This window comes from Myotis nattereri, assembly GCF_964212035.1.
Source record: "Myotis nattereri genome assembly, chromosome: 7".
Classification (NCBI taxonomy): domain Eukaryota; kingdom Metazoa; phylum Chordata; class Mammalia; order Chiroptera; family Vespertilionidae; genus Myotis; species Myotis nattereri.
This window is the reverse complement of record NC_138082.1, coordinates 40,256,121-40,282,397: the sequence shown is the minus strand read 5'-3', so window position 1 is coordinate 40,282,397 and position 26,277 is coordinate 40,256,121. Positions and strand designations below refer to the sequence as shown.

At 40.1% G+C, this 26,277-nt stretch overlaps 1 protein-coding gene across 1 annotated transcript in view; it reads right to left on the bottom strand.

The window, feature by feature from the left end:
- The window catches only part of CCDC141 (coiled-coil domain containing 141), a 158,165-nt gene that overhangs the window by 35,069 nt on the left and 96,819 nt on the right, over positions 1–26,277 (bottom strand). Inside the window, exons 8-12 of the mRNA XM_081095260.1 lie at positions 23,113–23,285; positions 8,396–8,537; positions 6,652–6,771; positions 4,791–4,982; positions 1,303–1,482 (exon numbers count right to left, since the gene is read on the bottom strand). Of these exons, the coding sequence (XP_080951386.1) occupies positions 1,303–1,482; positions 4,791–4,982; positions 6,652–6,771; positions 8,396–8,537; positions 23,113–23,285 (807 nt within the window). The remainder of the gene's footprint in view (positions 1–1,302; positions 1,483–4,790; positions 4,983–6,651; positions 6,772–8,395; positions 8,538–23,112; positions 23,286–26,277) is intronic.

The window sequence follows — 26,277 nt, the reverse complement described above, 5'->3', positions numbered from 1 at the left end:
GCACTTTGGAAAGAATCGCTTGGTCACTATGAGCCAACCTGATTTCTGCCAAATTATTTTCATGCAATTGATAGGATGTTAGGTAGATATAGAATTAAACCCAGGAAAGTTGGCTAATGTAGTAGATAGCAGATGCAAAATTAGTTTGGCAAGATGGAATCATGGGTAAAGATGAACAAGATGACATTGAATAGAAATAAATATAAAGACCCACATTTGTATGTAAAAGATAAATACCTGCCACAGATATAAAACAGGAGAGACCTAGCTTGGCAGGAATTGTAATAAAAATTCCTGCAACTTTTATTCAATCACAGGCTTAATATGAACCAGCAAAGTGAAATCATGGCTAAAAATGAATGCATAACCTTAAGTCTCATTAGTAAAGAATGATGTACACTTTGTTGTACTCTGTGTTAAAGTTGTACTTTACTTTTGGGTTATATTTTATGAATGACTTTAACAAATCATAAAAATTTTGGGGAGGGAGGATCAGGATGGAGAGAGAAATGAAGCTGCCTCATAAATGACAGAAAGGATTTGCATGTGGTTTGCTGCAGAAAGGACTCAGATTAGATATAGCAATTATTTTCAATGTTTGAAGGACTTTCACATGTAAGAGAAATCAAATATGCCTAGTCTCTCCCTACCTCGTGTAACTACAGAGGGTTAGAACCAGGTATGAAGTCAGGTTTGACTTAACATTTTAAAAAATGTTTTCTAGCAGCTCTTATTTTCTAACAATGCAATGAGCAGTTTCATTAGGAAGATACTTGAAGGAGAAGTGGCTTAACCATCTTTTAAGAATTCTGTAGAGAACTTTATATGGGTCAGCGATTGATAAATGGATTCTAGAGTATTTTGCAGACATAAGTGGACAACTAAAATTTAGGATACATTTGTAAATATGATGGAGCTTCACTATAGAAAGATATGCTATAGTAAGAAATTCTCCAAAATGAAGATTCAGCCTAGATGCTAACGTGAGCCACTGGAAATTTTGTCAGGACTTTGTTGCAGGCTCTCAACATCACTTAGAACTCTAGGGTACACTTCTATGTAAATAATAAAAATGTTGCATTTGGATTATAGTCCATCTTTCTTCTAGATAGTTAAAACTTGTGAGAAGTGTAGGACTAAATAAACACAGACATGCTAGGCTTTGGCACTGCTCTAGGTTGAATGAAGCGAAGAACTTTCTAAACCCACACTGCTGATGGATAGTTGAAGTTTTGAACTTAAGATTTTGACTTTGACAAGTAATCCTTGCAAAAGGTGTGACTCGCATAATGTTATTCTCACCATATTTATCAAATGAAGGAACTCAAGCCCTAGGTCTTGAACTAAAAAACTCCGTTTTAAAAAGAGCTGCCACTGCTTCTCTGCTGAGTCAGGCCAGTGCTTGGCTTCCGCGGTATCCTCTTCCTTCCTCGGGCTTTCCGTTCGGTAAAACTCCTTCAGGCTCTCACACTGCTCCGCTACCTAAGAGAGAGAGAAAGAGAGAATATAAATGCAAGATAAGAACACTTGCGCACATTTTAAAGAAAATGACACAGATTTCGATAAAAGCCTATGTAAAAATTAAATGGAAACTACATTTCAGATTTTTTTTTTTTCAGAGAAAGGAAGGGAGAGAGAAAGGGATGGTGGGAGAGAGAGAAAAACATCAATGTGAGAGAAACATCAGCCAGTTGCCAATCTTCCATGCCCCAGCTGATAACTGAATCTCTAACTAAGGTATGTCCCTTGACTGGGAATCAAACCCACGTGACCTTTTGGTGTACAGGATGACGCTCCACCCAACTGAGCCACAGTGGCCAGGGCCAGGATTCTTTAAATAACTTAAGTATTGTCAATTTATTAAAACAATATGAAAATCTATCCAAGTTGTTTACAGACTGGACTACTACTGGGTAGTAAATTGAACTAACAAGTTTATTATCTATCAGACCTACTTACTGTGACCCAAATCATATTTATGTATTTTGTATAATGTATGTTTTGCAATTGGGGACAATTTATGTCAAATACTGGTGTGATAATATTTAAAGCTGAGTTTTATAATTCAGAAGAAAGCCAGACAAGAAATGAATAAGAAAATAAATATAAGTCAGTGAAATATTAGTAACTCACTATTTGCTTTGAATAAGTGATAAACTTGAATGAGAATACAATTACTAATTTTCGGTACAAATATTAATATTCAACTGCTTTCATGAGCTAATCTTATCAAGTATATTGCTTGATCTCCTTAGAATTACACTTTTTTTCCTTTGCTAACCAATGTATGCAGTACTGGATTATTTTCAATCACTCTCTTTGAAGAGAGCTTATATAAAATCAAATGTGCCTATAGAATTAAAGATGAACATGTAATTGGCTGATATAGAAATAGTGGAAAAGTTTGACACACGTTTTTAATGCATTTTGAACAATACTTAATGGTCAATAGGACAAGACTCAAAGAGCTTGTAACTACCAAAATCAATCTAAACAGGGTGAGAAACTTCAGGTGATGGTTAGTCACTGTATTTTAAAAATTTTAACAGCATTCTTAATTTAAATGAACTTAATAAGAGAGCCTGCAAATGGCCTCACAAACTGAAGTGCTCTGCACATTTCCCATGTTCTATTTATTCATGACCCTGTTTTGCTGATGCCTGTCTCCTCAGCCCAGAATGATCTTTTCTCAGTTTTGTGCTCCTACACATCCTTCATGAGCTAGTTGAATTGCTACCTCCCCCAAGGAGTCTGTCCAACTAAGAATTAGCATTTATTTCCTTGGATTCCCAAAGATAGTTCTGGAAGAAAGATAACCAAAAGCAAGTTATTACAACACAAGGACAATATACACGCAATATTATGGGCATAGTAAGAAGGGGCCATTTTTGAATTATTGGTGAACTGAAACCATAGGTGGGTGGGGGTGTAATTTTCATAGGAAAAGAATGTTCAAGAGAGAGCACAGGCAAGGACTCTGCAACCCTCCATACTTCAGGAACAGGGAACCAAATTAGGAAAAAGAAGAAGGAACAGATAAAGAAGCAGGCAGAGTGATTCCACTTATGTGAAGTATCCAAATAAGGCAAGTCTATAGAGATAGAAAGCAGATCAGTCCTTGCCCGAGGCTGGGAGTGGAAATAAAGATTGACTAAAAAGTGCACTGGGGCTACTTTTGGGGTGATAGAACTATACTAAAACTAGAATGCAGTGACTGTTGCACAACTCAATAAATATAATAAAAATCATTGTACTCCAAAATAGATGAATTGTATGCTATGTAAATTATACTTAAATAAATCTGGGGGAGGGAGTTTAAGCCAAAGGAGGTAAGAATAACAGGATTAAATAAATGTGGCAGAGAGATTAAGCAGGATGAAGACCGAAAATAGAGATTTCATTTATCAGTCAGTAAGTAACTTACAAAGACATTTTCAGTGGAGTGAAGATGTAGCAGATGGCTGGGTTAAATTGGTGTGGGATGAGAACTGGGGAGGATGAGCAAGTAGAGACAAGAAATGTCATCTTCCCATTGTCAAGTTCAGATGTAAAGGGAAGGAAAGTATAGAGTGGTTGCCTTCATGACCATTGGGCATGACTGTAGACCAAAAGGCAAGGAAGTAATGGAAAAAGCCAATTTCAAACATTAGAGGAGGTTAGTAGAGCTAGATTCTGAAGGATGTGGGAACGTACAGGGAGGGATTAATTTTTTCTCAGTGCTGGAGAGAAGTAGGGACTTGACTTTATTGGCCACAGTGGAAAAGGGGTGAATAAAATTGGTTTGGAAGTCCAAGGAAGTCGAGGCAGTTAAGCTCAATGGACTCTTTATTATTATTATTATTATTATTATTTGTTATATATGAAGTAAGGGCGCCAGCTGAGATTTAAGTATGGAAACTAGGGTAAGATGTTTGAAAATTGTTACTGAATGGGTGCCAATAGGGAGCATATGGAAGACCCAGCTGAGGCAGAGACCCATACCTTTGTAACAGTGCCAATCAGCACAATTATATGATTTTCTGCAGGAGTGTCTGGAAGCTTGGAAAGAAAAGTTGAGTAAACAGAGTGTTGGATTGATCTAGTATTGGGAATTGGCAGGGTTCGTCAGGGTGGAAGGCAGGAAGTTGAGGACATGGAGACCGGAATGCAAATGAGTAACCATGAGCTGGTGAGGAAAGAAGGAAGCCTGAGGGGGAAGGAGAGTGACAGAGTCAGAGCACTGCCCAGATTAGGACAGAAGGCTCTGCCAGCTAGGAAAATCAATGAAGTGAGAGCTGGGAAGAGGAAAGAACATAGGTTCTTCTGAGAAGGTGGTGTTTGCGAAGCTAAGGTTTCAGCCCTAAACCTACAGATCCAGGGGCCAGAGTAGGTCATGGGAGGAGAAACTGAACCAGAAATCAAGGAGGTATGTTTTTGGCAATAAAGATTCAGAAAACAAACACTTCTCTGTACCTTTCCCACCATGGGTTAGAAGATGACTTATTTTTAAATAATTTTGTGCTATATTTAGGATAGTGTAAATGTGTATGGGCCAAAGTAAAAAGTATTCTAACACAACCACTTTGCTTATTTGTATGTGTATCTACACAAACATACTTGTATTGTGTTTTAGTAAAACGACTTACTGCTTTAGTTTTATATGGTGCCTTGGTGAACCAAGGGCCTATCAGTGAGTACATGCACTGGGGTGGACTATATGGAACAACCCACCAGGGCTCCCATCCCCATAGGACATAGGAAGATGGCAGGGGCCACCTTGTTGATAACGGAGAGCACACAGGTAACTGTACCTCCTCTGATGACTTTAGAAATGCCACATAGGTTTGTAGGACTTGGGACTTGGACCCGATGCTTTGGCCAAGTATGTTTAATTCTTCCTCTAGCCATTTAGCTTTAGAAGAAAGTGATGCCACTTCATCAGGTTCAAATTCATTTTTCTCTGTCAGAAGTTTTGTGGCTGCTTCTAATTCATGTGATGCTTCCTATGAAAGCAATGCACAGGGGGTCAGAAGCTGACAGGGGAATCATGAACATTCACATTTCATTACCTTCTGCACATCCATCTATAACGGTTATTAATTGAACTTGTAACCAAGATGCTCCTCAATAAAAGGAAGGCACAACTTTCCAAAATTAAAAAAAAAGGTGTCTTAAAATAAAAACCACCTCAAAGTATTCTTTCAGTCTATCAGCTACACTTCTTATTTAGAGCATTCTAAATTCTGTTACAACTAGAAGAAAAGTTGTTAGGTATGAAAAGTGGTAAAACAAAATGGCAAAAACGTTTTAAATAATTTAAATAAAATAAGTATAGACCAGAATTGTTTTTGAAATTAACAATAAGCTCTAGCAAATTCTTAAATTAATTTTGTTATATACAAAATAGCAAGTTTATAGAAATTGTTTACTCATTTTTAAATTTATAAAAATGAAATCAATTATACAGTCTTGTTTGAATTGCTATCTAGGAGGATTTTTAAACAAGTGTAGGGAAATATTAGATATGGGGTCTAAAAGGCCTAAAGAATCAGTGAATTTGACTTGCTGAGGGTCACTCTTCTGTGTTTTATTTTGAGTGCAATTTGTGGCATGTGGGCTCTAACCAATGATGAAATGAGTGAGTAAGTATTGGAGGCATTACAGATACAGTTGCCATAGAAAGCCATATAAGATCTCATGTGATACCACGCTAGGAATCAAGCAAAAATGACAGAAAAAGCTTCATCCTCATTTGCAGCAAGAAGGGTGGCTTCCCTACTTGTGTTTAATATGCTTCCCAAGTACTCCACTGAACAATGGTAATTTTAATACATGAGTGCTGCTTCTAGAAGGCACTCGGGGAAGGAAGGAGCAGGGGGAGTTTCTTCCATGCGGTTTCTTTCTTAATTCTAACAATTTTGGAATATAAATATGAATTCAGACATACATTTTATTTTAAACATTCTAAATGATGAATTAGAAACACTTCATGTAACAAATGGGCGTGTCTGTGAGTGTTGGGGGCGGGGGCCTCTGTGAAGGAGCCTACGCTGCCAGGACTGATGGGGAGGCACAGCCACCCCTGCTGACTTGGCGAGCCAGGGGCACACGTGACTCGCTTTCCTAAACACCTGGGGCAGGTCTGGAGCTACTAGCAGGAATATTTGAACCTAAGTCCCACCGGAAAGGGGTGAAGGGGATCAGAGAAGGTGCTAGGAAGAGGAGGGCAATTTCTGTCTCCTAAGGCTTAGTGTGCAAACAAGATTTGCCTCCTGGAATCTTGTATTAACACATGTCGCTTCTGGTAATTTTCTTTTGTAACTTACTCTAGTAGAAAATCACAAATAGTCTTATAGATGCACTCTCCCTGCCTCCTCTGGATCCCCAAAGGGAGTTTCTAACATCTTTCAGGCCAGGAAAAGGGGTTAAATGAGTGTTTAATACCAGGCTAGAATGCTGAGCTTCAGTGAGCTCAAACTCCCTAGTAAGTGCATGTTTAAATAAGATAATTCAGATACACTTCAGAGTAGGAGCTTTTAAGTCATTATTTACCACAATATTAATTTAGAATTGCAGCCCTCCTGAGAACTAGGAGTAAGTTTTATAACTACCAGATATAAGAAGTCATCTTTACAAAATCATAACCATGATACTGATTCTCATTGTATGTACCTTAGCTTGGATATCTAGTTCCAAATATTTACGCAAAATCTTCTCTGACTCAGAAAGGCTGGAACCGACATCCATGGCATTGGAAAGTACTAGACTGATTTCCTGAATTGACATTTCCACCTATAGGAAAAAAAGAACACATTGTAGCCTTCGTAACATGTATTTGCATATGCATAGAGAAGGTAAATATTACTCTATACATTCCCATTATACTTTAATGTAAATCAACATTAAGCTAAAAATTTCATATTTAAATTAGTAATGCTGCTCTTCATATGAGGTAATACTGCTGACCCACCAATAGAAGGTGTGTGTTTTAAAATATTTCATTATACTAGTAGCAATTAGATAAAAAGCAATCATCCACGCCCTCCAAGAATTTGTTATCTGTATTATCTAGACAGGATAATGTATTTGCCAACACATATGCAGAGATGAATGTATCTGGTTAATTAATTCACAAGCACCCACTATAAGTTGAATGGGGCCCAATTTACTGGCATATTTTGAGATAGAGGTTTAGAACGTGGGTATTAGATCATCTTACGGGTTACTATTTTTAGGGCTGGGGGATCCTGAGGCAGCACCAAACCCTGTAAACGTGATAATAAAACAGGAACACACTTAGGTGATTTAATTGATGAATGTAAAGACTATACACATGAATAAATGAATAAAGTGACCTTTAAAGGTTCTATTCCATTCAAGTCACTGCCTTCATCCGAATTCTCACTAGAGCCCATACTTCCCAGATCAAATGGGTTCTGAACTGGCAGTAAGACAATAGCAACAGCTGTGTGAACTCCTTGTGTTTTCCACCACCACCAAATTAGCTTGACTCTCAAGCTCTAGGGAATGTGGCTCCACAGCTGCTGCCGTATTTGGAATCTCCCTGGAACCCCAGCCTCAGAACCAGGCTCAAATTCCCAAGTTTCTGGACCAATAACAGGTGGGGAGACAATTTAAATAGAGACATGCTTAACTAATAACCTCTCCTGTGAAGTCTCCTAATTCTACTTGTTTAAGTCGGGCATATAAAGTCATTGTATTACATGAAAATGTCATAAAAAAATTGAGACATTAATGTCATTGAGATATTACTAGTTTTTGCTATATATTCCACCTACAGGTAAGTAACTTTTTGTTTAGTCAAATAGTAGCTGCCTGGTTTCATTCCTCTTTGAAAATAGAAAATAAAATTCTCCCATACCAAGACATCCTATTCACTCTGCAGAAAGGATTTCCAAGTGTGTGCTTGTATTCAGAATGACCATGTCCATTGCACTGGCCTAGTTCAATAAAATATGATAATGGAAATTTATTCCTGGAACCCCTACAACGCATCATGTTTGTTATGTATCGAATGTCCTCATGTTCTATGGTTCCATGTTAATTAAAACTTGAGCATATTGGAACCATGCAGAAAGTCATGTAAATCATGGACACCATCAAAATATGCACATGGTTAGAACTGCTTTTGTGTATACGTGTTCATGGCTGGGTGGCAACTAGGGTTACATATATAGTTTTGGCACCCTGGGGCAGGGATGGATGATGAGCAGTGGTAAATTGCAACTCTATTCTGTTCAATTGTAAAACCTAACATGGCTCATGAGAGAAGCCTAAGGAGACATCCCCCTATTCTCCCTCAGGCCCACATGTGCAATTACCAAACCATTTATTATCATCAAACAAGGGGTTCATCTAAATAGTATTTTAAGGAGGACATATTTTATGAAACTACCTTCCTCAGGTAGCCCTCCACTGAGGCTGCTAATTGTTGTTTCTTGAGAGCAAATTCCTTGTGCGCTGAACACTGTCCGGTCAGATGATCCACTCGTCTCTGGATGCATCCCATCATCTCATGGACGCCAGTCACCTGGGAGCTGAGTGGAACAGGCAGCTGTTAGTTCATTCTACCCCCATCTAGAAGCCCCAGGGTCAGGGAACATTTGAAAGTAGATTTGCTCTTTCAGGAGAGGTACAAGTTGGTAAAAGTTATCAAGCTTCAGGCTTTAGGATAATCGAAGTTTAAGTAGTGATGGTCCTAGTACAGAAAAGAGCAAAACCAAATTATGTTCCTTTGTTTAAGTCAGTCAGTCCTGAGGGAAAAGATGAGTTATGGGTTTTACAGCCAGGTCTAATCTTCTCTAAAGGGTTTACTTTTAATGTTTCTCTGAGAGATTGTATAAGGACCTTATGGCAAAAAGCACTGTGTGCTTGCCAAGACTTTTCCTGGGGGTGTTATTTTAAAGCTTCATTTATCTAAAGGAGCTCTTTGAATAGAAATGCAGATCAGCCAGTTAACAAAACATCTGCTAATCCAATAAGGTAAAATATTGATGTAACACTAAGGACCTTGTTCTGCATGATTATGAATGCCCAAGGCTGCGTTCATTAGAAGAAAACCAAGTTATCACCAACCATTAGGAATCTAATGTGCTGTTCACATAAAAGAAACCCAGCCTCATGTCATTTCTCACCTGTGCTGGCCTCATGAGGAATAGGAAAGTGACATGAGCGCTCATAACATGAAAATGCCTTTAAAACACCACATGAACTTAGAGTTGGTCCCCCATTTGCTGGGTCTAAAGATAGATCAGCAAGTTTCCTCATCATTTCCAACACTGGCCGGCCAGCAATGCAGGACAAGGAAAGAACGCGGCTGACGGAATGAGCACTCTGTACCTTTTCAACCTATTCCGAAGACAGAGCCTCTCCTACTATGCAAGAAGTTGAAGTCTTTAATTTCCTGTCAGTCATTTCCTTCAAATACTAATAATGATGAACATGATACCTCCTAAATTCAATTACCCAGAGTTAAAAAGATCTTGGAATGAGGTACAGATTTCAGAAGTTTTACCTCAAATAATTAATTTATGACTCCGTAAAAATGAATTTAATTAGTAATGGAATGAGGGCAAGAACTGAGAGGTAAAGCAGCGTCGCAGGAATGGCAATGAGGCTGCTGAAGAGGTGAGAGAATCCAACCCAATGAATAGGAGAGTCAAGTGCATAATGTGGGTGTCACTGAGTCCCAGAGAAGTTTAATTGGGGGATCTTATTCCTGACACATAATGTTCCACAAATATTGCACTTAAAACAATCAGTTGGTATGTTAATAACTCAAAGATAGTGAAGAGTATAATCAAGGAATCAGGAGAGTTTTAGGAATAATTCTTATGATATGTAAGTCCACAAAATCTGTAAAAGCAGGGTACTGGTAATGCTAATCATATTTTAACTAGGTTTTAGACTTTGGGACATTATATGCCAAAAAAAAAGCACTTAAAAGTCCAATTGTCCTCTATCTTACAGGTTCCAAGTTTTCTATAGTATATTCAAATCTGGAATGAGAAAGATAAACAAAAAAGAAAAAGTGGCCGTAACCAGTTTGGCTCAGTGGATAGAGCGTTGGCCTGGGGACTGAAGGGTCCCGGGTTCGATTCCGGTCAAGGGCATGTACCTTGGTTGCGGGCACATCCCCAGTAGGGGGTGTGCAGGAGGCAGCTGATCGATGTTTCTCTCTCATCGATGTTTCTAGCTTTCTATCCCTCTTTCTTCCTCTCTGTAAAAAATCAATAAAATATATTTTTTAAAAAAGAAAAAGTGAATAAGCGCTATGAAAAGATTATACAGAGAATAAAGTTTGTGAAATAAATGGGTAAACATTGGCAAGTCACCATTTTTAATGTTTTGAGCCATCTCTTTTCTAATTCTCATAACTACCCTCTGATCTGGGTACAACTGTCATCTCCGTTTTGCAGATGAGCAAACGGAGGAACAGAAAAGCTTGGTAGCTTTCCCAGGTCATAATTAAGTGGCCAAAATGGGATTCGAACCTGCTTATCTGATTTCAGAGTCCACTCCCTTTACCACTTCACAGTACCTTTTCGGGGGCTGTCACCCATGATAGGAGGGTGAGGCTTTTCTTCCTTTCAAAGTTCACTTTCCCTGACGTTGAGTGTTGATGGAAAGAGCCTGGCATGTATTCTAGCTTCTCTTAGACTGTCTGTAGTTTTCAAAGCAGCCACTAGAGGGGCACAGTACCAACACAGAGAAAGGAAATAGGGAAACAAAACCAAACCAAGAATTCCTTCCCTAAAAATAAAGCTCTTTAGCAACTTACAATTTGAATTTTGATAAGTCAAATAGGGTATATCTCCCTCTATCTTTGGAAGAACTATCCATTCTTGATTTTTCAATGACCTAGAGATTCGGTCTCATTATGTGGTGATTTGTGCCTTAATGGCTATATCAATCGCATTGTAAATTCTTTGCAGGAAAGGGGCATTCTTTTTCATTCACATATCTCTGCAGCCCTGAGCACCTAGCCTTGTAAGTAGTAGGTTAATAAATGTTTTGAAATGAAATAAAATACACTTTGATCAATATTTGAGGGAAGAGAAAACAGATTTAAGGAATAAGAACACATGCATAGTCACTGTATAAAAATGTCACTAATAACCATTTCCAAACAATGACGACTTTGCCCTTTGCCCACTTACAGAAGCTTTAGGCTATCCGAAGACTGCCCAACTTCTTCCTTGACGGTTTAGCATTTATAGTTATGTGGACTGATACTTCCTTTCTCGATTTCAGGAATGAAGAAACTTTTTCTGCCAAGGGCCATTTGGATATTTATAACATCATTTACGGGCCATACAAAATTATCAACTTAAAAAATTAGCCTTCGGTATTTGGTCAAGCATTTAACTAATCCACCCGCAATGCCTTGTCAGGGCCAGACCAAATGATTTCGTGGGCCTTATACAGCTCGTGGGCCGGACAGCCCCCACCCCTGTTATTGGAAGCCTTAGGGTCAGACTGAATTACCTTGGTTCCCTGTGCATTACTGGCTGTCCACTGTGTGCGCTACTCTTACCTGGGGCTTAGACCTCTCCCTCAGTATGAGAAATTCCCCATTATCTTGCTTACCCTGGCCAGCTCCTGTTTTCTTCTTTATGTCCTCAGCTAGATCATCTCCATCTCTTCTGGCATCTCTTCCCTCTCCCTGAGTCCCAGCTGGAATATACTAGTATCTGTCACACTCCTAACCCCAGGGCCACCCCCGCCCTATGCCTACTTAGTGAAAACCTAATCTGCAGGTTACAACCTGCCCCAATTCCATCATGTTTAATTAGAAACTTTATACACTGATCCCACACTTTTCCTTTGAACATTCCAAACACTTTAAAACATGTATAGCGGGCACATCGGTGATGTTCTTAGAGCCTGTGAAGCAGATGGTTTTATCAAAGGGCAAATACGACTTCACTCTGCCAGCAATTCTTACATGAGGTGAAAATAAATGAATAGATTTCCACCAGTCACCAAGGAACAATCCTGTGAAATAAATGATGGGATCAGAACTAATAGCAAGTGACAGGAACTGTCACTTTGTTCTGATTTGGGAGCCACACTGCTCCTGTGCTGCCTCATTGGGTGGGAGAGGGGCTGACAGGGGAGTAGACATCTAGGTCTAAGGATCTATGGCTCTGTGATTTCACTGGAAATACTGGCTGATGTTTGAGCTTTCTCTATAAGAATGGAGTAGATTGCCCCTAACCGGTTTGGCTCAGTGGATAGAGCGTCGGCCTGTGAACTCAAGGGTCCCAGGTTCAATTCCGGTCAAAGGCATGTACCTTGGTTGCAGGCACATACCCAGTAGGGAGTGTGTAGGAGACAGCTGATCGATGTTTCTCGCTCATCGATGTTTCTAACTCTCTATCCCTCTCCCTTCCTCTCTGTAAAAAAATCAATAAAATATATATTTTTTAAAAAAAAATATATATAAAAAAAGAATGGAGTAGATGGTACCTGCCTATAAGAGTGTTAGGTTCATCAGATTATTCCTGATGTTGATTTTGACTTCTTCAAGCATCACAGATACTCAGAAATAACATACTGAGGCTTTAGCAGACATTTGTTAGAAACTCCATCATGGGAACTTTTTCTACCTTGTTCATTGAGGCAGTAGAGGAGAGGGGAAAGGGAAGAAAAATGATTGATTTTTCCCACTAAAGAACAGAGACATATTGACTTCTGGCTCAAAAAGACTATTCTATTTGCTGTATGGAAGCAGTTGCCCTGTCTTTGCATCTGTCACAAATAGGGACTGGGGGAGGGGAGCAAATCCCAATGTTAATGTGTTCTAATGACTCTTTCCAGAGGACAGCACGTTGCTTCTAAACCTTTCATAAATTACCATTGGCAGCCCATCTGGATGAGGAGCTGAACCAGATGGTAAGCGCTTGACAGCTCACTCTCTCTCATCAGAAGGAATCAGCTGATCACATTTTTCTTCTTGTACATGGACAAATTACACTTTGAAAATGGAAAAAATATATATATATCTTCCTTAGCTTTTAGCTCCCTGCTTCTCTTGGCAGGGACCCAAACAGTGTCCCTTCATGTTTATAATTTTCTGTATTTTGGAGGAAACAACAGTCATTCTCTAGTTCTCTTATCTACTTTGAAAAAGTGCCATTTGTTCTGTAGAAGTGAAATGTCTGTTTTCCCTTTTTTTCTGACTTAAGTTATACGTATTGAGAATCCCTCCCTACCAAACAAATCTCTCTCTCTCTCTCTCTCTCTCTCTCTCTCTCTCTCTCTCTCTCTCTCTTTCACACACACACACACACACACACACACACACACACACACACACACCTATTTAAAATACACATAATGCCAAAGAAACCGAAAGCAGTGATGGGGCTGAAGCTACAGCATGTCTGGTTCTGGCACAGATGCCTGCAGAGATGTCCACAAGAGGCCACGGACACCTACAGGAAGGCTACCATAGCTTGGATTCTACCTGAAATAAGTAGTAGGGATGGGATTCTCCTCCTTGTGAAAGGAGGTTGAAAAATGTTGTAGTTGAGTGAGCAAAGAAATCAGATACAGAGGGGCAGTCAGGAACCACCTCTTGATCTCCACGTAGTTTTTGGAACACATCTCTGAGAGCCAGTGTGTCTCAGTGGGAGCTAATGGGATGCTAATCAAACAACAGAAGGCTGAGTCTAGACTGGGGACCCTATGAGTTCAAGTGGAAGTCACTGCAAAGCTGTTAAGGATGAAAGAACCAAGAGGAGAGAACAAAACCAAGGAAAATAAAGCCAAACAAACAAACAAACACTTTAGATGAGAGTACAATCTAAAATTTCAGGACATACAAGAAAAAGACATCCTAAGAAAAGCCACTAGCCAATTGAGAGATAAATGTACTCTGTCTGAGATGAAAATAAGTAAAATAACCTGAAAATGACATTACCACAAATACAACTGAGATCATCAGAGAGATAAAGGAAACCCCAAAACCCATAATAACAGAACGAGAAACTCTGAAACAAAAACAGTCAGAAATAAACACAATATTGGATATGAAACAAATGAGTTAGAAATCCTGAAAATGAAAAAAAAAAATGTAATTATGAAAACTAAAAGAATCACTGAATGAAAACAAAGGGGAAATTATAACAAAAGAGAAAATTAGTCTGAGGGATTCACAGAATAAAGCACGAAGAGCTAAAGGAAAGAAAAACATGAAGGCATTCGGAGACCTGAGTGACAGACTGGGGTGTTTCAACACTGCCTGGAGCTCCAGGAGAAGGGAAGGCACTGCAGAAAGTCAATATTCTAAGACATAAGGGCTAACATGTTCCATGCTTGATGACATAAAACCTCAGATAAAAGGGCACAGCAAGAACTAAACAGGCAAATATTCTCATTTGAGATAATTGGGAAAATATAAAAATAGATTTGAATGTAGTGCCTTCCAAACAGTTCTCTTTTTGCCATCGGTCCCTGCCTCTCCCCTCTGGAGTCAGTGTGATGCCAGATGCATAACTTGGATCTGACTTTCACTCACTTCACATTATGTTGTGAGGATTCTCTGTGTCATTGAATATTCCTCAAAAAACACTGTTTTGATATGAATATTTCATGATGTGCTTGCCCTTAATATGTTAAAACATTTCCCTATTTTCTGAAAATATTTAGGTGGTTTTTTGTCCACACTATTGGAAAGAAAATGGTAATGAACATTATATTCATAAACATGTCACTCATCTCTCTCTCTTTCTCTCCCTCACTCTCTCTCTCTCATATTATTTTCTCCTCGAACCCTCTAGTCCAGAGGTTCTCAACCTGTGGGTCGCGACCCCTTTGGGGGTTGCCTAAAACGATCAGAAAACACATATATAATTACATATTGTTTTTGTGATTAATCACTATGCTTTAATTATGTTCAATTTGTAACAATGAAATTGGGGGTCACCAAACATGAGGAACTGTATTAAAGGGTCGCGGCATCAGGAAGATTGAGAACCACTGCTCTAGTCTAAGACAACTCCTCTGTAGAGACCCAAGGCAGATATTTCTGTCCTGCCCCGTTAGCCAGGCCTCCTCTGCCGGCACCATAGTTCCAGACCTTCTTACTTTGGGGTCCTGGCTACTTCACATCACATCATCACCTTCATAAATGAATAAGTTCATTTTGCAATGAGGGGCTCCTAGATATTTTACAAGAACCTAATCTAGTTACTACTAGATTTAATGGAAAAGGTGAACTTTGGGTGCCTTTCACACTGAGAGTTGCAGAATTCTGGACAATGTTACCAGGCCCAGATTGCAGTGATGACATTTACTCAACCTCTGAAAAGAATAACTTAATATAGACATGAAAATATTTGGAAAGTGGCTGAGTTAACACTGTCATAAGAACTTTGTAATTTCCTAAATTTCAGTATGTGACATTTACCATCTAAATGCATCATCATCAAACTTTTTTAAAAAACAACTATTTTAAGTTCTTAAATGCTCAACGGGATTCCTATAAAATGCAACTATAAATGACTCTATTACGCAAAGGAAATTTCTGTTTTTGTTTCTTTGTTTAGTTTTTTAGAGGATGGGGAATGTCTTTGTTTTCCACGTAAGATATTTAAAAATATTTTTACTGAGATAGAGGCTTTCCTTTGATGCCATACCAAGTCCCTTGATATTTCAAATCAAGTCACCTAATATGTAAATGCTAAGATGAGGAACATAAGTGAAGTTTCCCGCATGTTTTCAGCCCTACAAAGTGGTTCATGGCCTGGAGAAGGAAAGGGTACCATCACAAGTCAAACAACTAAGGAATGATTCAAACACCGCAGAATGAACAGTGAAGCCATGAGACAGCTGACCAACACAAAGGAACTAAAAAAGCATTGTGTGGCCGAAACCGGTTTGGCTCAGTGGATAGAGCGTCGGCCTGTGGACTGAAGGGTCCCAGGTTCGATTCCGGTCAAGGGCATGTACCTGGGTTGCGGGCACATCCCCAGTGGGAGATGTGCAGGAGGCAACTGATCGATGTTTCTCTCTCATCGATGTTTCTAGCTCTCTATCTCTCTCCCTTCCTCTCTGTAAAAAATCAATAAAATATATTTAAAAAAGCATTGTGTGGTATGCGATTGTGCTCATCTTGGCTGGAGGATGTAGACCCTCTGCCCATCTTAGACAATGAAACTCAACAATGGCCCTCAAATCTCACTCCTTCACTTATCCTGTCCTGATCAGGAGTGTGGGAATGTGTTTCCTTCTCTAAAAAAGGCATCCCCAGCACCCAGTGTCCCCATGGCTTCCTCACACCCCCTCAATGCAGCTCTTATTCCCTGACTGGCTGTTAGTAAGGTTCTGGAGACTCCGCTCCAGGTTTGTTTATATATTTGACTGCCCTTGAAGCCTGGTGCCGGTATGTCATATTCGATACTTACACACACACTCGAAGAATGTTTAAATAAACTGAAAGAAAGAAAACCTTTGGAAGGTGAAACATAACTTGAAACTGGAAGAGAAGATAGATGGAGTGCATTTCAATCACACTAGGATGAAAAAAGAATCCCTTCACTAAGTGGCCAGGATCCCTGAGAGGAGTAAACAGAGAACTAGCAGCCTAATTAGCATAGCGATTCAGACCTGCAGTCACGGCCTCTACCTCTTCCTGCCAGGTGACAAGTAGTAGGGCAAGTTCCCGCACCTCTCTGTGGCCTGGAGCCCTTATCGGCAAAGCAGGGACAATAATCACAGTGGTGCTGATACCAAGCATGGTTTTGAGGATTTAATTTGTTAATGTCTAAAAAGTACTCGAGTGTTTGCCATGCTTGCTAATCGTCATTTGAACAGTCTCACTTCCACCTAACTCTCTGACCCTGCCTTATGCCCCACCCCTTTGTCCCCACTCCTCCAGCCACATGGTCCTTTCTGTTACACCTTGGCTGTTGCTCTGCCAGGTGTGCTCGCCCCCAGCTATCTGTGCGGTAGCTCCTCTAAAGAATCCTTCCCTGACCAGTGTCCAAGTGGTCCCCTCCCGCAGGCCCTCTCTGGCCCAGTTCACGTCTATATTTTTTCATAGTACTGGCTGTGTAAAAGCGTCTTATTTATTGATTTACTTGTTAGCTGGCTGCTTCTTCCTACCAGAATATAAGCAGCAAGAGGACAGACACTTCGCCTGTCATACGTCATACATGGGAGCACTGATTTACAAAAAATGCTCAATAATATTTTTGGAATAAACAAATAGATCATGCTGTGTCTAGGTTCATAATCATCCACACTATCAACCAAGGGAAGTAGTGGGAACCAATATAGTTGATAACTGTGGAAAGAGAAAGCAAAATCCCAATTACTAGTAAGTCCTGTTTTTATTTCTCTGTAAAATATGAAAGTATGAAGACCTAATATTAAAAAAGTAACACTAAATGCTAGATCAAAACAGATGAAATTTAAAGTTATACCAAAACAAAATATTCCACAAGGATGAGGTATGTTATACACTTTGTAGACAAAATCAAGTGGTTCTATGAAAAGTAACCTCACAGGGTCAGCTGATTGTAAATTCCTAACTGGGCAGGTTGTGGTGGGTAGTCACACCCAGGCATCTAACTTCTTTAGTAAAAGGTTATGTTTGCCTTAAGCAAGCCTTGTCATTGTTTCTGTACATCTAGGTTAACACACCTTTGAGATGCCTCTTTTCAGACCCCTCCTTCTAATTTGTGAGCCACCCTTTCAGACCCCTTGTTCTAAGACATTACCCTCAAGAGAGCACATAATCTTAACCAGTCTATAATCCAACACCTGCCTTGTTCTCTCCCACCTTCGAGCAATCTTCTTTAAGTTCCCTCCTTAATTTCAAGTGCATATAGAGAGATCTTTGAGACCCAGCATATGTCACCAGTTTAGCCCAAATAAACTCTTATAAAAATTTTCTACAGCAAGCATGTCAAACTCGTGGCCCAGGGGCCGCATGTCTTGTTTATTTGGCCCGTGTTAGCCTTTGAGTTTGACATGCTTGCCCTACATGTTTGGATGTTCTTATGTTGACAGCTTAAATTCACCACAACAAGGCAGGATGAAAAATGGTACAGTCTTTTCTGCAGGGATAGAAACTGAGTCGATACTGAAGCAAGTTTACTTGTAAATCTTCAGTTAACTTTAGTACACAGAAAAAGGCAAGTGAATACTTCACCAGGTGGCCTGGTCTTGCTGGGTGTTTGCATTTCTTGAGTTCTGAGGTGGAAGTTACACTAACAAAAAGGTTCCTCATTTTGTTCAATCATGGAAAACTTCACCCTCACACAAGGTCTCTGAACCAGCACTTCCAATTGCTATAGTTTCCTGTGGCTTAATAAATGCAGAATTCCTGTGGTCTATCTTTAGATTCAGTGCTCAAAGGTGATACCAAATGAGGCCTAGGAAGAGATGAGGAGGGCCAGAAGCCAGGAGCTTTCAACTCCACTGACAATCTAAGTTTAACCATTACCACCTATTATTATAGGTAACTTGCATCCTAACTAAGAGCAAAGGAATGCACAAAAATGCCTTTCAAAGAAAAGGTTATTTGGATTGGGACAGATATACCCTGTAAAGATTACAAACTATTTAAGGACTCAGAATTATCACCAAACTAGTGACTCTGTGCATGGATTAGTGCACATTGAAAGGGAAATTAGTTAGAAGGTGGCCAGTGGGACAGGACTGGGCAAGACGGGCCGGACACACCCTGGAGCCAACCTCCCACGGTCTCTCCCCAGCATCTGTGGAGTGAGTGGGGTCTCTCTGGTAGGTGGGGGTCCCACTACCTGGCCTGTGGGGATTGGGCTGAAACCGGCTCTCCGACATCCCCCGAGGGGTCCCCAAGTGCAACAGGACACTCTGCAAAGTTGCTGTCATACAGGGTGTGGAATGCAAATGCAAGTGTGCAGTAAACCAGAATGGGGCCAACAGTGCCCCAGCAACAACATAACCCACAGCCGAAGGTGGAATTGCGCAGCCCCGCGAGGAATCGGGCTCCCTCCTCTCTGGTTTTGGGGTGCATCACCCGAGAACCACTGCTGCCAAGTCACTGCAGCTTGGCAACTCCTGGGTTGAATGTCTGCCCTCTGGTGGTCAGTGTGCATCATAGCGATGGTCGGATGGTCAGACACAGCATATTAGCCTTTTATATATATAGATTATAGTGAAGAAATAGAAAAGGTAAAGAAATATTTAAATAACCATTATTTCCCTGTGAGGTTGCTCCAACTTCAAAGGTGTTTGATTCTAGGATAGGAAAACAGTGTGGACCTGTTCTAAATAAGATAGTAATTACAGAGCAAAAATGGCAAAGGTCTCGGATGTACTGGAAGGCTTAATCTCAGATAAATGTGAACTCAGAAAAATGAGCCTGTTTTTTTGTGTTTTTTTTTATTAAAAGGAAAAAAAAATCAGATCTAAGGGCCTCTGAAATTCCTTTCTGTCCCAATGCTAAATTCTGCCTTTTATTACATTAAGATAAATGTTTATCTGTCCTATTTCAAAAATAACCTTCCCCAGCTACAAAAATGAATATGATGTGGTGAAGCTGACTCTATTGTAATCATTTAAAACAACCATGTGACTCAGTATTTATTAGCTTTTAAAGCTCTTTGTATAGAAAGTAAAATAAAAAAAAAATAAGTGAACCAATTATTAATTGGGCACTCTTTATGTGCCAAGAGTGGTGTTAGCTCATTTGATTTTAAAACACAATGCCCTGGCCAGGTGGCTCCCTTGGTTGGAGAGTTGTCCCTACACCAAAAGGTTGCAGGTTTGAGTCCCAGTCAGGGCACCTATCTAGGTTGTGGGTTCAATCCCTGTTTGGGGCACATACGGAAGGCAACCGATCAATGTTTCTCTTCACATTGATGCTTTTCTCTCTCTTCTCCTCTTTCCTTTCCTCTCTCTCTAAAATCAATAAACATATCCTCAGGTGAAGATAAAAACAAAACACCCAACCCTCTATGAAATGTATAGCTCCATTTTACAGATGAGGAAACTGGGGTTCACAGAAGATAAGTTTAAAAGTCATGACATTGTTTGGGCCCTCAAAATGCATGAAATAGAACTCTTTTGACAGTAGCTCTTAAGTGTCTTATCCACAACAGTTTTCAAACATCTGGTAGTAGGAACCTCTGTGTTTTGTGTCCTAGCAGTGTGGCTGTCATTCAAAAGCCTAGGAAGCCATTGTGATGTTCAATAACATGGACTTAGCACTGTTGAAATTGACATTTATCTCCATTGCCACCAATCAATACTCCACTTCCTTCCAGCAGTGGCTGCAACTTGAAAACTCCTTCATAGGTTCTGCTTCTTTCCTGTGATGGTGACTCAGGTCATTGAACAGATAAATCATCAGATGAGGAAGGGAAGCAAGTCCCAAACGGAATGCATGGGGTCGAGGTGAGGAGCTGCATATGGCTCTGGTTTGCAACTGAGATTCTAATGCATTTCAATTCGATTTTCAATGGCTTTCTATTCTACATCTACCTTCTGAATAAAAAATGTCCTTTGCCAAGTAACAATTTTACTTTACCTTCAGTTCCTCCTGCAACAATGAAAATAGTATTTTTTAATAAAATATAGTGAACTCTCAGGGCAACCAAGCACTTTGGAACAACTATAGAAGCTCATATATCTAGGACATTGACAGAAACCATACTATGAATTATTTTTTAAATCTAGTTACCTAACCATTAATTAGAGTTTCGTGAAATGGTCCCTAACTATTGCTTTTTCTATTAAGGCTCAGTCAGCAGCCTGAAGAATAGAACTATAGATGCCTCTTTAAAAAATATATAAATAAATTTAGACTAGAGCAAAGAGGAAAAGAATGAGACCAGCTAAGTAAATAAACATGGCCCAAAACAGTCACTAATACCCTAAAGATAGAATATAATATAAAAATATAAAATAAGAGTATTTCGCTTATGTCTAAGTATTAAAAATAAAGCATTACTGAGTAGAGCAAACAGGATCAAGTTTAGCAAACAGGGTCATAACAAATTATGACCAGCTTTCCAATGTCAGGAGTTAAGCATCAAATTGAATAGGGAATTTCAGTTTCTAGCCAAGAAAAGCAGTGACTGGGTTTACCCTCACGCCTTAAGTGACTAGAAAATAAACAAAATATGTGAACCCATGGTTCTCAGACATTGTACAACAGATAGCACAGGACAGTGATCCCTGAGAGAAGGGAAATGAATGAGGTGGGCTTGTACATGCATCAGTTTATTGGCTGGAAGGTAATTTCCAGATCAAAGCTTGGGGAAGTAGAACCCAAATGGAGCCCAGAGGTCTTGCTGAGTTGAGGGGACAGAGATCAGACCTCAGGGAGGCCAAGGCACCTAGAATATCTGGGATACCACACTACAGACAGATCTCCAGAGATCTGGGGAAGAGGCTTTGGCTACCTCCTGACCTACCTGTTGTGAAAAGAGACTGCCCACACCCAGGGAAAGCACTATAAGCAAAGAGTAGCCTGGATGGAGAAATAACATCATCGGTCTGTGCTTCAGACTCACCTGCTGAACTGACATGGGACCATTCCCCAGTCATAACTGGAGACCCCACTGCTTAATACAGTCACACATGACTCAGGACTCACATCATGTCCAACATGTACCCTGAGTCCAGGCACAAGTGTCTGTGTCACCTCATAGGGTATCTTCTCATTTATACATTCTGGGAGACTTCACCATTACCAGGGGAGGGGAGGAAATCAGCTCTTGTATCACATTTTTGGGCCAGACATGGGCACACTGGGGCTCCTAGGACCAAGTGTACACTTCACTTGATGCATATGGCACGGAGCTAAAGAAAAGAAGCTTTACCGTCGTAAAACGCCTGCAGTAGCTGTAACTGTTGTTAGCTTTCCAAAGGAGAGAACCATTTGCCCTTCTCATAGCCTCAGCTCTTGGCTACGCCTGGAAAGCCTTGGATCATGTCTGATCTTGGCTTTGTATGGTCCCATAGCAACCACCACAAACCCCGGTTAAATATCTGTCTGGCTTCACATTGTCTTCTGGAAGGAAAATTCCCTGAACCCAAACTTACCCAATCAATACAGAGCAAGACAAAGAAATAGAATAACTTTTCTATATTCCACCTGTCTCATTGTTCCTCAAATTGAATTTTTTTAGTTTCAGAGATTGTGGACATGGAAGATAAAAAACTGGACGTAACCCACTGGCACAGACCTCTTTGTCTCTCTGTCAAAATATAAGCCCTGCCTTCGTTTCATCCTAGCCAATATTTCCACCCTTCTCTCTTTTGTCAGCCGGTGCCTCTTCTTCCTCATCCTTTCCCATTTCCTTCTCTTTGTTTCTCACATTCCTTTTCTCTCCTCATTACCACTCAACTCTAGACTCACACTGATACCCTCACCAAATGTGCTCATAAAGAATGATCATTCCACGCATACTGGTGAAGAGCATGTGGTCTAGGACCCATTAACATGGATTTGAATTCTGGATCTGCCACTAACTGGCTGTGTGACCTTTTCCAATTTTTTAACTTCTCTGTATCTCTGTTACTTGTAAATGTCGAACATTAATAGTATGTGCCTTGTAGAGTGCTATGAGGATTCATGAGGCTCTTGGCACAGTGCCCGGCACATGGTGGGCTCTCGGTAAATGTGAGCCATTGTTACTGTTAACAATGTCTCCATTTATTTGGCGTTTTTGCTTAGTGAGCTACAGAGTCATTGATGAAAGGGAATTCTGGTGCTTTAGTTTTTTTTCCGGAGAGGAAAAAAGAAACAGGGTAGATTTCAGGCTCGTGAATTAAAAGGGAAGAAACCCACCACGGAGGAAAGAAAAAGCATTGAGACCTGATGCTCTGTTTTTTCTATTGCACTTTTGTTCTCCTCTCCTCAGAAACTCATAGAGGGAAAGCTTTAGCATCTTCAGGTCCTCAGGCTCAGAATATGGCCTCACTTCTGGCTGAGCAATACTGTGTTCAGAATCACTGTTGACCAAAATCCAGTAGCTCCTTCTAAGCCATGTCATAATGTAGCAAAGCATCAGAAGCAGAAAAAAAAATCATGCAACTTATTTTTTAACAAGTTGTGGAAACTGTGAAAAGGCTCGTTGCGCAGAGGGAGAAGCAGCCTTTACTCACCTGCAGGAGTCCACTTGGCTGATTAAGGCTTGTCCCTTTTGCAAAGCATCAGCAGTGCAGCCTTTAATTTCTCCGTGTAATTCCTCATGCCTCGCTGCCAAGACAGGCAGACTTAAACCCTCTGACTTAAGGAGCTTAAGGTAAGCTTCGACTCTTCCAAGTACATCAAACGCCTGCCAAAGAAAGCAAACTTTCATTTTCTGCTTTTCTAGTTTAAAATCTACATTGATGTGTACATGAAATACCAGCAAGTAAGACAGTCTGTTTAATTTATTAGTTTAATCAAAACCCAAAACAACAAGTTTAGTCTTGGAAAAGAGCTGTATAGTTTTAAGGCTCCGTTTAGAGAAACTGATCACAGCTTAGTTCAGCATACATAAGTGACAACACCTTAAAATCACCAAAATAGTTTACATTGAGAAGGTACCTAGACAACAGTTATAACTGAGTAGAATATAGAAGGCCAGGTTTATTGTTGGCACATTCTGAACTGCATACAAATAATGGATGAAATGTTTTAAAAATATTATGCAGACTTTCATAACCTGAATGTCTCTGTAATATTCTTAAAAGAAAATGTCCCAATAAATTGCACTTTCAAACTGAAACACTGCAGGGAAATAGCCAAAAACTTACTAATGTGCTTGTGCCCTTGGCTATCCAAGTAGAAGACCTTCTGCCTACTCCATCCATAGACATTCATCTCTCTACAGAGAAGATTAGAATTTGGATCTGAAGCAGTAAAAAGATTAAAAGCAAGGTAATATTTAGCTTCCAGCATACAAATAGATTATGCAGAAAAAACCACATATTTTTTGCAAACTAAGATATTGTCTTGAGAGAAGATTTTTGAATTCTTTGATTTTCTTCCTTTATTAGCAGGTCAACAAATAAGCATGGGGGATTTGGTTTATAGAATTAACATAGAGTAATGTTTTGGGGCATTATGAAAGAGGAGTATATGATAACAAGAAAATAAAAGAGTACTGTGGTAACATGAGAGAAAGAGAGCAGAGTACAGTGGTCTTCATGGGTCTCCTCATAGCCCATCTCTGAACTTGAGCCTGGCAAGCAGGATGAGTTAGGTAAGGTGAAGAAAAGCTGAATATCAAAGGGAGCTCTTGCCATGTTGCCCTCTGGCACTACTGGAGGAAGCCACCATTCAGGATGCTTCATACCAGTCTGGAGAACCTACCCCAGTAAGCTTGACAGTGCCACTGACAGCTGGGGCCCTGAAGTCCACCCTCCCTGACTGCTGAGCTGGAAGCCAGTGAGCTCAGCAGGGGCCTACCAGGTGGAGTAGGAGGACCCCACAGGAGCAATGAGAGCAGATGGCCTTGTGAGTCGAGCACCATGGAGAGCTGAGAGAGACCAGGGGAGCCAGCTGGGCTGATGGGGAAGGACACAGTTTACGCCAAATGTAGGAGATACAGCTGTGGAGCTGTGTGAGCGCACCCATGCCTGCCCTGGCCACGGCCTTAGGAGTGAGTTTCAATGGCAGAATTGGAACTGGAAAAAATTGAATTTACAAATGAAATCTCTCAAGTACTGTCGTATTACATATATGTTGATATTCTGTTCTCTCACCAATGTGCTCCTGTCTCATGAATCTGCTCTTTCTGTTTATTACTTAGAATGCTTAAAAATGAAATAATTTCTGCCAGCCAGTGTTTCTCAGTGGTTAAGCACCAACCCATGAACAGGAGGTCAGGGTTCGTACTGGTCAGGGCACATGCCCTGGTTGCAGGCTCCAGCTCCAGCTGGGGACATGCAGGAGGCAGCCAATCAATGATTCTCTCTCATCACTGATGTTTTTCTCTCTCCCCCTCTCTGAAATCAATAGAAATATATTTTTAAAACAAAAAAATCATTCCCATTTAATAGCTGATAGCAAGTAATAATAATAATTACAGTCTAATGCGAATTATGTGTTCCTTTTATACTGTTTGTTTCATAATTATTTTCCATCACTTGACAAATATTTTTTAAAGTCTGCTGAGTTTCAAGCACGTTGTCCTTCACAGCCAGGGAGGGAGCTAGAAATTCTCCCCATTATACGACTGGGGAAACTCAGTCCAGAGAGGTTATATAAATCGCACAAAGTGACACCTCTACTGAGTGGCAGATTGCTATTTGCACTCAATTTGTCTGGCCCCCAGGGCCAGCTCTAAAACCAAGGGCGATGGCAGCATGTGGCAAAGACTTACTATGGGAGGCTAAGAAAGAAGGGACATTTCCAAGAAGCCTGTTAATCTTAGGTTTAAAAGGTAGGATTTAAAAAGCTTACTTCTTATAAATAAGTGTCTACCTTTCCTTCTTACCTGTGAGGGAAGATACAGAGAAAGGTTGAGTGATGTCTCTTAGCTACATAGAACTTTATCTAAAAGAGAAATTGCTTTACTAAAGCAACTTTGAACCTGAAGAACTCTTCCTCAACTAATCCATTTTCCCCCTGCAGGTGGCAACAGAGCCAAGACGCTATTAGAAAAGATGATGTGAATTACTCTCTTGATCGTTCCCTAACACATGGAAACACCACCTGGCAAAAACCACTGTTTCTGGAATTTTGTTTTATATTTTAAATTCTTAATGCTTAGTATGAATAAAGCAGAGTCTCTTGTTAATCAAGGGTTAGTTTTAAAGTTAGTGCCTAAAGCAAAAATCTGTTGGATTCACAATGACCATGAATTCCCTTAAATCACACTTAAAGTTGAGTATATGTAAACAGTAATACATAGTCACATTTAGGACCGAGGGCCACTGAGCTACACAAGCGGAAGGAATAAAGGGAAAGTCCGTTGTATGCATTTGTCACAGCATTCCCTTTTGTCTTCCTTAAGATAATTCTCAACTTCCTAGGGTGAATGAAAAAGGACAGAGAATCTCCTTGCCTGCAAGTTTAACTCCACTGTGTTTTAATATTAAGCTGTTATGAAAGTAATTAGTGTGTGATGGCGCATGCGTAGTAAGTACTCAGAAAATATTTACTGGCTGTTCCTCTAAATCTTGAGTGATGGCTCACATCTTTCAAAAACCACCGAGAAGTGCATGGCCACCCACGTGGGTCTCTCCTCTGTGGCCCACTGAACAGCTGCTACTCTCACTCCAGTGGATTAGGCATTGGCCTCACCTTCACAGGAGTTAGATTCTGAAGCCACGTGCACA